Source organism: Mobula birostris, chromosome 4 (assembly GCF_030028105.1).
Source record: "Mobula birostris isolate sMobBir1 chromosome 4, sMobBir1.hap1, whole genome shotgun sequence".
Classification (NCBI taxonomy): domain Eukaryota; kingdom Metazoa; phylum Chordata; class Chondrichthyes; order Myliobatiformes; family Myliobatidae; genus Mobula; species Mobula birostris.
The window spans coordinates 33,357,102-33,372,620 of record NC_092373.1 but is presented as its reverse complement, the minus strand read 5'-3'; the positions used below and the strand labels follow the sequence as shown (position 1 = coordinate 33,372,620).

At 41.0% G+C, this 15,519-nt stretch overlaps 1 protein-coding gene across 2 annotated transcripts in view; it reads left to right on the top strand.

Moving 5' to 3' along the window:
* The window catches only part of meltf (melanotransferrin), a 91,358-nt gene that overhangs the window by 35,158 nt on the left and 40,681 nt on the right, over positions 1-15,519 (top strand). For both annotated transcript variants that reach the window (XM_072255115.1, XM_072255116.1), the window contains exons 8-10: positions 918-1,092; positions 11,763-11,914; positions 15,245-15,341. In XM_072255115.1, coding sequence (XP_072111216.1) covers positions 918-1,092; positions 11,763-11,914; positions 15,245-15,341 — 424 coding nt within the window. The remainder of the gene's footprint in view (positions 1-917; positions 1,093-11,762; positions 11,915-15,244; positions 15,342-15,519) is intronic.

Here is a 15,519-nt window from a genome sequence, read left to right as displayed (position 1 = left end):
GTTGTGCCATGATTCACTTGCCTTTCTCCTACTCCTGGTATATTACACTTAGTGCTCAAGATATGGTCTCCTGTACTTTGCAGGAACTGAAGGCCGATTCAGTGACCACTTTACTCACCTCTGCTCAGTCTGAGGCTGACCCTGAATTTCCAATTGCCTCTCACTTTAATTTTCCATCCCACTTCCTCTCTGATATCAGTCTTTGATCTCCTACTCTGTTCCTTTGAGGATTAGTATAAGCTTGAGGAAGACCACCTCACCTTGTACCAGGGCAACTCTTGGGATATGCTAAGCCTTTCCTGCTTATGTCAAACAGGGCAGTACAAATATAAGGTTAATTAGCTGAAGCATTAACTTGATCTCTTCACAGATCTTACCCTTTCTGCTTGGTGTTCGCAGCATTCTCTTCTGCTTCAATATTTCCAATTCTGCACCTCTGAGGAAAAAAATAGAAGAAAAGAACATGCTGGGTCTAATTTCCCTCATTCATTTATTAACTAGGCAACACCAAAAAGAATGGTGTCATTTGGCTATTGTACTTCCACCTGATCACAAGCTTTTCCTTTGTTCCCTGCATCACGCCCTCTTTGTACCTTGAAACACATTCTTTTTCTCAGTCTTCCAATTCTGATCAACTATCATTGAGTTGAAATGTTAATCTTGCTTCTTCCAATTTTAAATGTTGCCTGACTTGCTAAGTATTTACGGCGCTATCTATTCTTACTTCAGATTTCTAACATCTGTAGATTTTGATTTTTTTCACAATGCACCAACTGACTTTCATTGTAATATGCTGATTTTGAGCTAATTTGATAGACACTGCTGTCTCTTCCATGAGGAGATAGTGAATTATATAATTCTGAATAACTATTAATTACTTCAGACTCTTCCATTAAAGAAAGACCTTTTGCTTACAGAAAAAGTTTGGCATTACCTCTGCTGGATTTAAGATGTTTAATTCCACTTCGTATGATGGCAAAGACTTGCTGTTTAAGGATGCCACCAAAGAACTTACTCTCATCAAAAACCAAACTTATCAGGCCTGGTTGGGGACAGAGTATCTACAATCCTTGAAAGGATTTGATTGTTACAGTAAGTGATATCTTTCAAACTAAGATAATCATTAAAACTCTTCAGAGGGTTTCACCACACTGAAAGCTGAACTGTGAACTACATTATTGCACTAAAGAACATTATTACTCAAATATACAAAACATTAGCCTGCAAATCTCTGTTTATTAGATTAAAAGTAAAATTGGTTGGTGAAGGTGTCTAAAAGGGATTGGCTGTGTTGTATTTATTGTGTTTTTTTTTCATTTATCTTAATAAACATATCGGTGCATGTTATTGGTTACAGAAATGTGCTGCTTCCTGAGTTGATATAAAAGCCAATCAAAAACATTATGCAACCATGTCTTTGGAAGACTTGTAGGATTTCGTAGGTTTAAAACCAAATTCTGTGTTTCCCTCCTTTTTCAGTATTAAATGGTGCTTTACATGACATGTACGTGGGGTGGGGTACATGGGTATATATGCACACATCTCCAGTGAGCAGCACTTTCCCAGGAATACAAGGACTTCAGGCATCAGGGTCTGATGCAGGATTTAGACCCAAGACGTCAACAATTGTTTTCCTTCTAATGCTGCTCGACCCTCTGAGTTTCTCTAGCAGATTGTGTGTTGCTCTAGATTTCAGCATCCGTAGTCTCTTGTGTCTGCATAAATATCATGGATAGTGGTTAATTGGGGCACATTTTGACCCAATTACGCAGCTGCCCCAGCTAGCGGAAGTTCAGTGGAAATAGTTAAAACAATAGAAAAAAGGCAAAAGACTGTGTAACTGAGTAACAAATTATGTATTTACAAATACAGAAATTAGAACACTATCACTACTACTTCAGTACTGTAAAACTGTGTGGTAGTTCCTTATAGTTATCAATGGAGGAATTCATCCAGTAGATGTGTTCTTTTGATTGACTGTAAATCCACAAAATCAATGCAGTCACCTAGTATAGGTAACGGACTGCCTTCTTACAATTGCATCCTCAAAATCTTCGTTTTCATTGTAACATTCATGATGATTGTCGATACCTACAAGTTCTTCATAGATCCTAACTTGATGTAGTGAAATCATTTTATTTTCTCTTAACGCCGTGCAAATGTACGTGTCTGACGTAGTTATAAACTGTTCAGCAACAGTCATCTGCCCCATTTAAGCCACGTAGTGTCCCAAATAAACAAAGGGAATCCCAGCTATTTTCTTAATTAGCTTTTGTTCTTTAAGAGTTGTTGCAAATAAACGGCTGCCCTGATTAACTGACGGCCCAATTAACCGGAATCCACTGTACTTTTATGTGATTCACCAAATGTTTTATTTCTTCTATGCAAAACAGTCTTTGTTGCTGAGATCTTTGTGCTTTTCCCATATGAGCCTGGCACTAATCTGGAATTTTCTTGTTTGGCTAAACGATACTGTATATAGCCTGTGTTCATAAACTGCACTTGGAAATTTAAAAAAATTGTAGATGCTAGAAATCTGAAATAATAAAACTTGCTGGAAATGGTCAGGAGATCAGGCAGTAACAAGGGAAAGAGACACAGACTTGGTGTTCTAGGTCATAGAGCTTTCATTGGAACCCAAAATATGAGAAAATAAGTTGGTTTTAAGTTTCAGAGAGGTGATGCAGAGGACACTGGGATGTCTGATCAGGTGAAGCCAGAGTTACTTAGATGGTTCCAGTGTAGGAGTACAGTTGAAAGATTAATGAGGGCTATTAAAGAGTCAAAAGCAAGCAAAGGGACAAGTACAATGAAGATCAGAAACCAAAAGAAGTTTGCTGAAAATGCCCAGCACATTGGACAATGCTTGTGACAAGAGGGGGATAAAACACAAGACAGTAGTTTGGATTGGTGACGTTAGACACAAACTGGCTGTCCAATACAAACAGAAAAAGCAATTTACATTAAAATTGTTACATTTTATACTGAGGCCAAAAGGTTGCAACACGTACGGGCAGGAGATGAGATATTGTTGCTTGAGCAAATTTTGGGTCTCATTGGAATAGCGCAGATGGCCCCGGACAGATGAGTCAGAGTGTGAATGATATGGAGAATTAAACTAACAGGGCGACAAAGTTCATAGTCACCCCTGCACCCTGAAAGAGGGAGCTCCACAAAGCACTCATGCAATTTGTGTTTGGTTTCTTCAGTGCGGGGGAGACCAAATCATTATTCAAAATTCGATGCAGGAGATGTTTAATTTATGTTTTTCTTGTGACTGTTATGTGCCAATGATAATTTCACTGCACCTGTGTATGTACCTGTGCATATGACATTAAATTCCCATTTGGCTAAACTTAAATGGCCTTCGCAATTTCCATTACCTTCCTGTGATTCTACTTTGTCTCACTTCTCTTTCAACATTGCAAACAGACTGTTTACTTCACCGCTCCCAGATCCTCTCCCTGATTTCCACAAGCCATTCCCTTTCTTCTGCTCTTTCCCACACAACTGCAGGGGAAGCATTACCACCCAAGGGCACTGGTGATGCAACAGGCAGTACAGATGCCTCACAGCTACTGTGAGCCAAAGATGTGGTAGGCTAATTGGCCAGTATAAATTGCCCCTAATGTAGGCGGGTGGTAAAATTGAGCATAATTTGCAGAGAACAGGGTTCAGAGAGAACTAGGGAAGGTGGGGAAAAGGATTGTTTTGTGTGTTAGTATAGAATCTTTGGGCAGAATGGTCCCCTTGTATGTGTTCAAAGGGAGGGAACGTCGACTCAGAACACGAGAGGCCTGCGTCGGGCATTTTCATGCCTTCCAAGGCGCAGATTGGAAGTCTGTGTGGGGCGCCACTCCTTGCACAGACACTAGAGCAATGTGTGATTAAGAACCTTGCTCAGGGACACAAGCACACTGCCACAGCTGAGGCTCGAAGCAGGGACCTTCAGATCACTAGATGAATGCCTTAACCACTTGGCCACGTGCCCAAGAAAGTATGTATATGTCACATATCCTACCCTGAGATTCATTTTCTTGCAGGTATTTATGAGAAAATTAAAAAATACATAAACCGTAAATAACAGACTGACAAACAAGCAATGTGTAAAAGAAGACAAATCATGTAAATAATTAAAAAAATGTAAATAAATAAAACTGAGAACATAAGTTGTAGAGACCTTAAAAGTGAGTCTACAGATTGTGGAGTCAGTTCAGTGTTGAGGTGAGTGAAGCTATCTACGCTGGTTCAGGAGCCTGATGGTTGTAGAGTGATAACAGTTTGTGGGCCTGGTGGTGCGGAGCCTAAGGCTCCTGTACCTCTTGCCCCTCCTGCCCATTGGTAGTTTTGAGAAGAGACCATGGTCTGAATGACAGTGATTCTTGATGATGGATGCTGCTTTCTTGTGGCCTTGTCTTCTACCTCGTCACTTTGCATGCTGGGATCCATACATTCTTTCCAGGAGATGAAGTATTTCATTAGCATTTCTTCCAGTATAAATTATTGCATTGGTTCTCACAATGTGACTCCTCCTACACTGAAGAAACCAAATGCAAGTTGGATGACTGAGTTGCAAAACATATTTAGTCTGACCCTGCCTTCCAGCTGTCTGTTGCTTTAATTCCCCATCACACTCCTGCACTATTCTTTACCAGTGAGGTTCAACACAACTGCTGAACAATATTTCTTTTCCCATCTAGGCATATTTCAGCTATTCATACCTGTATCAGATTTAACTATCTTCATAATTTTTTTTCTGTTTGTTTTGTGGCTGCCTGTAAGGAGACGAGTCTCAGTGTTGAATATAGCATACATACTTTGAACTGGTCAGTTCTGCTTCTAGGTTATTATAATACAGTGGATTGTGACTAATTTGTCCATCAGTTAATCAGGACATCTGCTTAATGGGGGAAATCTTAAAGGTTAAAAAATAATTCAGAAAATAGTGGGGAATCCCTTTATTTATTTGGGACACTATGCCACTTAATTGGGATAGGAGTCTGTTGCTGAACAGTTTTTATCTACTGTCAGTCACTTGCAGTTGATTAGCCATTAGACACTATGCCATGCTTAGGGTGAACAATTTTTGTGTTCATAAAGCAGTGATTTTTGTCACTGATAGTCAGCAAGAAATAAGCAGTAAAACAATTCAGCACTGTTTTGCTCACTGCAGTTGCAAGCATTCTGTCTCGGAGATGCCAGAAACAGCCGGAAGTGAAAATTAAATAATTTCACTACTTCCACTATGAAGAATTTGAAGGTATTGACAATCAGCTTGATTGTTACAATGAAACTGATGATTTGGAAGGTGCAATCACCAAAAGCATTGTATGAAGGCAGCCCATTATCTACATTAGGTGTCTGCGCAGTCAATCAAAAAAAACATGTCAGCATACACTGCATGAAGTCCTCCGTCAATAACTAGTAGGAACCAATACACAAATTTATAACACTGTAATGTCATTGGTAGTATTCTAATTTGTTCTGTATTTTATTTAAATACCTCATTTTATAGAATTCTCCCTGCAGTTTGAAAGGGAGAAGCTAAAGTCAAATGAATCAGTATTACAGGGGAGTAAAGGGAATTACGGAGGCACGAGAGAGGAGCTGGACATAGTTGTTTGGAAAGGGACACTAGCGGGGATGACGACAGAGCTGGAGTTTTTGGGAGCAATTTGAAAGGCGCTGAATAGATACATCCCAAAGAAGAAGTATTCTAAAGCCAGGATGACACAACTGTGGCTGACTGGGGAAGTCAAAGCCAACGTAAAAGTAAAAGAGAGCAAATATCAGTGGAAAGTTAGAGGATTGGGAAGCTTTTAAAAAAACCAGCAGAAGGCAACTAAGAAAGCCATAATGAGCAAAAAGATGAATTATGAATCTGAGCTAGCCAATAATATTGAAGAGGATACCAGAATTTTTTTCAGATATATAAAGTGTGAATGAGATGTGAGTGTAGATATCTGCTGTAAAATGATGCTGGAGAGGTAGTAATGGGGGACCAACTAAATAAGTACTTTGCATCAGTCTTCACTGTGGAAGACACTAGCAGTATGCCGGAAGTTTGACAGTGTCACGGGACAGAAATGAGTGTAGTTGCTATTACTAGGAAGAACCTGCCTGGGAAGCTGAAAGGTCTGAAGGTAGATAAGTTACCTGGACCAGATGGACTACATCCCAGGGTCTGTAAGGGGTAGCTGAAGAGATTGTGGAGACATTAGTAATGATCTTTCAAGAACAATAGATTATGACATGGTCCAGGAGGACTGGAAATTTGCAAATGTTGCTTCAGTCTTCAAGAAATGAGAGAGGCAGTAGAAAGAAAATTGTATGCCAGTGAGTCTGACCTCAGCAGTTGGGAAGATGTTGCAGTCAATTATTAAGGATGAGGTTGTGAGGTACTTGGAGGCATGTGATGAAATAGGCCAATGTTTGCGTGGTTTCCCTAAGGGAAAATCTTGCCTGACAAATCTTTTGGGATTCTTTGAGGAAATAACAAACAGGAAAGACCAAGGAGAATTGGTGGATGTTGTGTACTTGGATATTCAGAGGCCTTTGACAAGGTGCCACATGAGACTGCTTAGCACGATAAGAGCCCTTGGTATTATGGGAAAGATACTAGCATGGATAGATAGAGCATTGGCTGATTGGCAGGAGGCAGAGGGTAAATAAAGGGAGCCTTTTTTCTTTCGCTGCCAATGACAAGTGGTGTTCTGCAGGGGTCTGTCTTGGGATGACTACTTTGTATGTTGTATGTCAATGATTTGGATGATTGAATTGATGGCTTTGGGGCCAAACTAAAAGATGATACGAAGATAGGTGGAGGAGCAGGTAGTGTTGTTGAAACAGAGAGGCCGCAGATGGTCTTGGACAGATTGGGAGAATGGGCAGTGAAGTGGCAGATGGAATAGTGTCGGGAAGTGTATGGTCATGAACTTTGGTAGAAGGAATAAAGGTGTAGACTATTTTCTAAACAGGGAGAAAAAGCAAAAATCCAAGACGCAAAGGGATTTTGCACGAGGATCCCTGAAGGTTACCTTGTAGGCTGAGCCAGTGGTGAGGAAGGCAAATGCAATGTTAGCATTGGTTTCTAGAGGAGTAGAATATTAAAACAAGGATGTAATTCTGGGGCTTTATAAGGCGCTGGTGAAGCCTCACTTGGAGTATTGTGAGCAGATTAGCGCCCCTTATCTGAGAAATGATATGCTGACATTGGAAAGGGTTCAAAGAAGGTTCACGAAAATGATTCCGGGAATAAAAGGCTTATCATATAAGCAGCATTTGATGGTTATGGTTCTGGGTCTGTACTCACTGGAGTTTGGAAGAATGAAGGGGGGATCTCATTGAAACCTATTGAATGTTGTAAGGCCAAGATTGAATGGATATGGAGAGTATGTTTCCTATAGTGATGGAGCTAAGACCAGAGGACACAACCTCAGAATAAAGGGCCGTCCTTTTAGAACAGAGCTGAAGAGGAACTACTTTACCCAGCGGGAGGTGAATCTGTGGAGGCCAGGTCATTGGATGTATTTAAGGTGGAGGCTGATAGATTCTTGATTGGTCAGGCTGTGAAATGTAATGGGGAGAAGGCAGAAGAACGTGGTTGAGGGGAATGGATCAGCCATGTCAAATGGTGGAGCAGACTCGATGGGCTGAATGGCCTAATTCTGCTCCTATGTCTTATGGTCTTATAATTCACTACTCAGTTAAATAGTAGTTTGTCTTTTTTATATACTTTTTTAAAAAACTATTTCCATGAAACTTTGGCTAATTCAGACAGCCACTTAATTTGGCAAAAATGTACTGACTGGTCCTTGTGTGTCCTAATTAACTGGATTCCATGGTATAAAATTACTTTTTTTTTTATACTTTAAGGCTGCCCCAACACATTGCTGGTTGTTAATGCAAACAACAGATGAATCTTCAGGTGGACATACACGTGATAAATACATTTGAATCTTGAGCAACACACATCAAAGTTGCTGGTGAACGCAGTAGGCCAGGCAGCATCTGTAGGAAGAGGTGCAGTCGACGTTTCAGGCCGAGACCCTTCGTCAGGACTAACTGAAGGAAGAGTGAGTAAGGGATTTGAAAGTTGGAGGGGGAGATCCAAAATGATAGGAGAAGACAGGAGGGGGAGGGATAGAGCCAAGAGCTGGACAGGTGATAGGCAAAAGGGGATACGAGAGGATCATGGGACAGGAGGTCCGGGAAGAAAGACGGGGGGGGGGGACCCAGAGGATGGGCAAGAGGTATATTCAGAGGGACAGAGGGAGAAAAAGGAGAGTGAGAGAAAGAATGTGTGCATAAAAATAAATAACAGATGGGGTACGAGGGGGAGGTGGGGCCTTAGCGGAAGTTAGAGAAGTCGATGTTCATGCCATCAGGTTGGAGGCTACCCAGACTGAATATAAGGTGTTGTTCCTCCAACCTGAGTGTGGCTTCATCTTTACAGTAGAGGAGGCCGTGGATGGACATGTCAGAATGGGAATGGGATGTGGAATTAAAATGTGTGGCCACTGGGAGATCCTGCTTTCTCTGGCGGACAGAGCGTAGATGTTCAGCAAAGCGGTCTCCCAGTCTGCGTCGGGTCTCGCCAATATATAAAAGGCCACATCGGGAGCACCGGACGCAGTATATCACCCCAGTTGACTCACAGGTGAAGCGTTGCCTCACCTGGAAGGACTGTTTGGGGCCCTGAATGGTGGTAAGGGAGGAAGTGTAAGGGCATGTGTAGCACTTGTTCCGCTTACACGGATAAGTGCTAGGAGGGAGATCAGTGGGGAGGGATGGGGGAGACGAATGGACAAGGGAGTTGTGTAGGGAGCGATCCCTGCGGAAAGCAGAGAGACGGGGGGAGGGAAAGATGTGCTTAGTGGTGGGATCCTGTTGGAGGTGGCGGAAGTTACGGAGAATAATATGTTGGACCCGGCCTGGCCTGCTGCGTTCACCAGCAACTTTGATGTGTGTTGCTTGAATTTCCAGCATCTGCAGAATTCCTGTTGTTTATTTGAATCTTGAAATAGTTCTTTTTCTTCACAGACACTGGCTGATGTGTTCCTTCTTTTGGTTTGATATCTCTAATACCTTTGGTCTGCATTTCACAGCTGTACTTGTCTCTGCTTTTTATTACTCTAACTTTCCCCATTAACTATAAACATTTGAATCACCCTGGCAACTCTGTCTGAAAAATTTCCTTTGTGCTATCCATCCTGAAGACAGGTTTTGGCCCGAAAAATCAACTGTTTATTAATTTCCATAGATGCTGCCTGACCTGCTGAGTTCCTCCAGCATTTTGTGTGTTGCTCAAGATTTGCAGAATCTCTCATGTTAATGATTTCCTCCAACATCCTTTCTGCAGCTTAAAAATAATCATTTCCATAGCCTCCAAGTCCCAATGAAGCATTATTGACCCAAAATTAAGCCTGTTCTTCCACTCAACAGCCTGACATGCTGAGAGTTTTCAGCATTTTTGTTTTCTTGTTAAAATGAGACTTGTTAAAACTCTGTGGCTGAATTGTTTTTACATAGAAACATAGAAAATAGGTGCAGGAGTAGGCCATTCGGCCCTTCGAGCCTGCACCGCCATTCAGTATGATCATGGCTGATCATCCAACTCAGAACCCTGTACCAGCCTTCCCTCCATACCCCCTGATCCCTTTAACCACAAGGGCCATATCTAACTCCCTCTTAAATAGAGCTAATGAACTGGCCTCAACTGTTTCCTGCGGCAGGGAATTCCACAGATTCACCACTCTTTGTGTGAAGAAGTTTTTCCTAATCACGGTCCTAAAAGGCTTCCCCTTTATCCTCAAACTGTGACCCCTCATTCTGGACTTCTCCAACATCGGGAACAATCTTCCTGCATCTAGCCTGTCCAATCCCTTTAGGATTTTATATGTTTCAATCAGATCCCCCCTCAATCTTCTAAATTCCAATGAGTATAAGCCTAGTTCATCCAGTCTTTCATCATATGAAAGTCCTGCCATCCCAGGAATCAATCTGGTGAACCTTCTTTGTACTCCCTCTATGGCAAGGATGTCTTGCCTCAGATTAGGGGACCAAAATTGCACACAATACTCCAGGTGTGGTCTCACCAAGGCCTTGTACAACTGCAGTAGTACCCCCCTGCTCCTGTACTCGAAATACTGTAAATGCCAGCATACCATTCGCCTTTTTCACCGCCTGCTGAACCTGCATGCCCACTTTCAATAACTGGTGTATAATGACACTCAGGTCTCATTGCACCTCCCCTTTTCCTAATCGGCCACCATTCAGATAATAATCTGTTTTCCTGTTTTTGCCACCAAAGTGGATAACTTCACATTTATCCACATTAAATTGCATCTGCCATGAATTTGCCCACTCACCTAACCTATCCAAGTCACCCTGCATCCTCTTAGCATCCTCCTCACAGCTAACACTGCCGCCCAGCTTCGTGTCATCCGCAAACATGGAGATGCTGCATTTAATTCCCTCATCCAAGTCATTAATATATATTGTAAACAACTGGGGTCCTAGCACTGACCCTTGCGGTACCCCACTAGACACTGCCTGCCATTCTGAAAAGGTCCCGTTTATTCCCACTCTTTGCTTCTTGTCTGCCAACCAATTCTCTATCCACATCAATACCTGACCCCCAATACCATGTGCTTTAAGTTTGCACACTAATCTCCTGTGTGGGACCTTGTCAAAAGCCTTTTGAAAATCCAAATATACCACATCCACTGGTTCTCCCCTATCCACTCTACTAGTTACATCCTCAAAAAATTCTATGAGATTCATCAGACCTGATTTTCCTTTCACAAATCCATGCTGACTTTGTCCGATGATTTCACCGCTTTCCAAATGTGCTGTTATCACATCTTTGATAACTGACTCTAGCAGTTTCCCCACCACCGACGTTAGGCTAACCGGTCTATAATTCCCTGGTTTGTCTCTCCCTCCTTTTTTAAAAAGTGGGGTTACATTAGCCACCCTCCAATCCTCAGGAACTAGTCCAGAATCTAAAGAGTTTTGAAAAATTATCACTAATGCATCCACTATTTCTTGGGCTATTTCCTTAAGCACTCTGGGATGCAGACCATCTGGCCCTGGGGATTTATCTGCCTTTAATCCCTTCAATTTACCTAACACTACTTCCCTACTAACATGTATTTTAAACCAATTCCAATATTTTCTGCTAAATCATTGGTGACACAGGACAAAATGGAATCAGAATCAGGTTGAATATTACCAGCATATGCTGTGAAATCTGTTGAATTTGTGGCAGCAGTACAATTCAATCCATAATAATGGAGAAAAATTGTGAAATACAGTAAAAAAAATATATTAGTTAAATTAAACAAGTAGTGCAAAAATAGAAATAAAAAAAAGTAGTGAGGTAGATATCGTGGGTTCAATGCCTATTCAGAAATAGGATGGCAGAGGGGAAGAAACTGTTCCTGAATCATGGAGTGTGTGCCTTCGACTCCTGTATCTCCTTCCTGATGGGAGCAAGGCACGACCTGGGTGATGGGGGTCCTTAATGATGGACGCGGCCTTTTTGAGGCATCACTCCTTGAAGATATCCTGGAAGCAATGGAGGCTAGTGCTCGTGATGGAGCTAGGTTTACAACTCTCTGCAGCTTATTTTGATTGTGTGCAGCGGTCCATTTGTACATTTAACTTATAACATTTATACACATTATTTAAAGCAAATTGTGACAGTGAAGTTGCATCAGTGCAGACAGATAATAACTAGTGTTGCTTTCTTTCCTCAGGGTTGCCGGAGACTCTGCGCTGGTGCACACAATCCAGAAGTGAAATATTGAAATGTGGAGATATGGCTATAGCATTCCAAAGCCAAAACCTGACACCATCAATTCAATGTGTATCAGGTGACAATCCCACAGACTGCATGATAAAAATTAAGGTAGGATCCAGATTTGCACAATGCCCACAATGATAGCTGCTTAATGTGCATGGCACATCTGTGTGCCATTCCTATAGGACATTAAAACAAACCAAATCCAAATCTCTTTTTCAAGGCTTGCATGTTATTTTGTTGGATTCTTTCGTATAGAACATTACACTGAAATGAATGGCTTGTTGTAGATCTTTATCCTCAGGATAAAAGTTTATTTGGTTTGCTCAAAAGAGTGTAAAGAGAAAGGCTTTTTTTGAAACAGCAGGCCTCATTAATTTAGTGTGCTCATTTTTTTAAAGTAATTCTAGGAACATAAAATGCCATTAAACAAAATAGGTTGTGGTGTGCTTGGGACAAAAATTTCGAAAGTCTCACAATTTGCAAGCTTTACACTTGAACTGCAAACATGAATGTTGTTATTGTTTTCAAGGCATTGTGACATAACCGTGTAAAGAGAAACAGAGTTAATGTACCTTACAAAGAATCTTCATCAGAACTGAGAAATTTAGAGAACAAGTTAGCTTGTTCTAAGAAGCAATGGATAATGTAGAGAATTTCTCAGAAAGGATTACCAAGGTGAAGCAAGGCACTGTTCATAAATAATACTAAATACTGTTAAAGGTCCAAGGCGGAGGAAGATTGGCAAGTGGTGTTATACGTGGATGGTTTGAGGAGTCCATATAAACAAACTGATAATTATCTCCAACCTTGCCTGATCTCTTCCTTCTCCTTATTTAATTTGCACTGCATCTTTATTTGAAGTCCACGTCATACACTTCATCCACCCCCAAGTGTTCTCCCCAGCACCTGATTTCCTCATTGCCCATCTCTCTACTTGCTTCCTCAGTCTTTCTACTTCACTCCATTCCCCAGATATATTCACCCCTTCAATCAATCCTCATTATATTTTTCCCCATAATTTCCTCACCTTGCTCTCAGTCCCAGATCTGCCCACCCAATTCTGATTGATTGTATCCCCGATCCATAACCTAGTCTCTCCGTGCTGATTTCACTGACCTGATTTCCCCACCCTGCTACCGTAACCTGATCCCACCTCCCCATTCCTGTCCTACTCATCTCTCCTCCTTCTTCTACCCACTGATCTCTGCATATTCCTCTCATCCATAAATGTCCTCACTCCACTCCTGTCCCTTATATTGCCACTCTACTCACAACCTTAATCTTCTTCCTTCCTTCCTTCCTGCCCACTGACATCTCCTTCCTTCTCCAACTCCTGATCTCCTCCCTCCTACCCCACTGCCAACCTATCTCTCCACCTCACCCTCAACACCATTTCACCTCAGCTCTCTCCACCTTTGGATCTCTCTACTCAGATCTCCTCACTTCGTGATCTCATTATCCTCGATCTGCATTGTCAAACCTATCTGTCCAAACCAACCTACAACTATCTCCTCCCAATTATGTTTTCTAGTCACTGAAAGAAAAATGGGTGCAGCACATGAAATACTGTGAGTGCATCTGTTTTATTGATGGGAATGGGATGATGTTTTTGATCCTAAAACATAAGCAGAACATTTATGATTTTCACACCGGAGTTTTCCCACCACCCCATGCCCACCATGCAGAGCTGTTGAGTTATTGATGATGACCTGTGAACTGAGGCTTATGGTGATGGTGTTTGCTCAGGAAATAGATTCCTCATTCACTGGAGGTTTCTGGAAAGTGGTTACATTCTTATCTGGGGTTAGATTTTACCTGATCATTTGTACTCATTATGTAAACATAATTGAATCGGGTTAGGTCAGGAAACCTGACAACAAATATTACTTGGAATGTTGTGTTTAGTTCTTGTCACCCATTTTTGGAAGGATGTGGAAATTTCAGAGAGGGTGCAAAGGAGATTTACCAGGATGCTGCCTGGATCAGAGAGCATGTCTTATGAAGCAAGGTTGAGAGAGCAAAGGCTTTTCTCTTTGGAGGGAAGGATAAAAGATGACTTGATAGAGGTGTACAAAATGATGAGGCATTGATTGGGTGAATGGCCAGGATGGAAATGCTAATACCAGGGTGCACATTCTTAAAGTGATTGGAGGAAAGTATAGGGAGGATGTCAAAGGTAAGTTTAAAAAAAAAACAAAAAAAAAAAAAAAAAAACAAAATGGTGAATGTGTGGAATGCCCTGCCAGGGATGGTGGTAGAGGCTGATATTATCAGGAGCATTTATGCAGGAGGAGAGGGTTAGATTGATCTCAGAGTAGGCTAAAAGGCCAACATGAGATATTATTTAATTATAAGTTACCTAAATTAATGTAAAGAATTAAATGGATTACCTCACAGCACTTAATTATATAAAAATATTTTGAGAAAAATTCTCCATTTTAGCATCACCTTTTTTGTTACTTCATTGTGCTGTCTAATTGTCCCATGGCAATTACCATTCCCTGCACAGTTCGTACCCCTAGTCTGCCTCTTTTGATATATACCACATGGTGGCCAAACTGATATGGGCTATGCGTTTATCATAACACCACACTTGCCTTCTGGGGCATCACAGGACCATTGTATTGAAGGCCTTGACTCCACATCCCTTCCATGGGTAAGAACAGTCTGCAAGTGGACTTGACCAGTAAAACCAAAGTTCCACTTCCTGGGCTGCCATTGACACCTTGCTGTTCTCCAACACATATTATTGTTTTTAAAAAATTTTGAATATTAAATTTAAATGAAAAATATTTGTCTTGGAATTGAGTTAGAAAATAAATTATTTAAAAGTACATTAAACTACTACAACACAATGAGGAAGGTAAGTTTAAAGAAAAAAATAAAGTATTAATATTAACAACTTAATAAATATTGGAAATCCCATACACATCAATAAGATTGTTGCTTGTATGGGATCAATGGCTAATGCAAAGTTGGAGGGCTTTTGACTCAGAATGATCTAGAACTTTTGCTGGACTTAGTGTTGAGTCAAAGTCTTCAGTAGGTTTCCACATTCTGGGTTATGGTTCATAGTCACAGAATTCTGCTGTACAAAATAGATGCTGAAACTAGAGTTACTGTAAAAGCGTCACAGGAACATGGCATAGGCAACATCTTGGATCAAGTCGATGATTCTTTGAGATGTAGTTGATGAATAATCCATCAATTGAATATTCTGTTTCCTCATAGAGGACTAGCTGAGGTGTCCAACCATCTTCTCCATTCTTTTTCTTTTCTAGTATTTAGAAAAGTTTATCAGCATTTTTCTTCTACCTGAGGTTTTCACCAAGGAGGCTAAGTCTTCATATCCCTACAATACTCTTTCTTTAATTATGTAATGAAATGTAATTTTAATCAATATCATGAAATTGATTATTAATTGTTTCAACACAGGAAAAAGAAATTGATGCAGTAACCTTGGATGCAGGACAGATTTACACAGCTGGAAAGCTGTATGGATTGGTGCCCGCTGCAGGGGAAAGTTATACAAGTAAGAAATAAAATATGATAATTCAGCAATTATGTAGTTCCAGTAAGAAACTGCACTTCAAGTGCAAAGGCAGGAGAATTAACCCGACTGTCATACTCGTGGAACTCTGCATACTTGACACAATACTCAGAAGAGGCAAAGAGGATACTGAATCCTAGAGCGCTGAAGAAACCTTTTC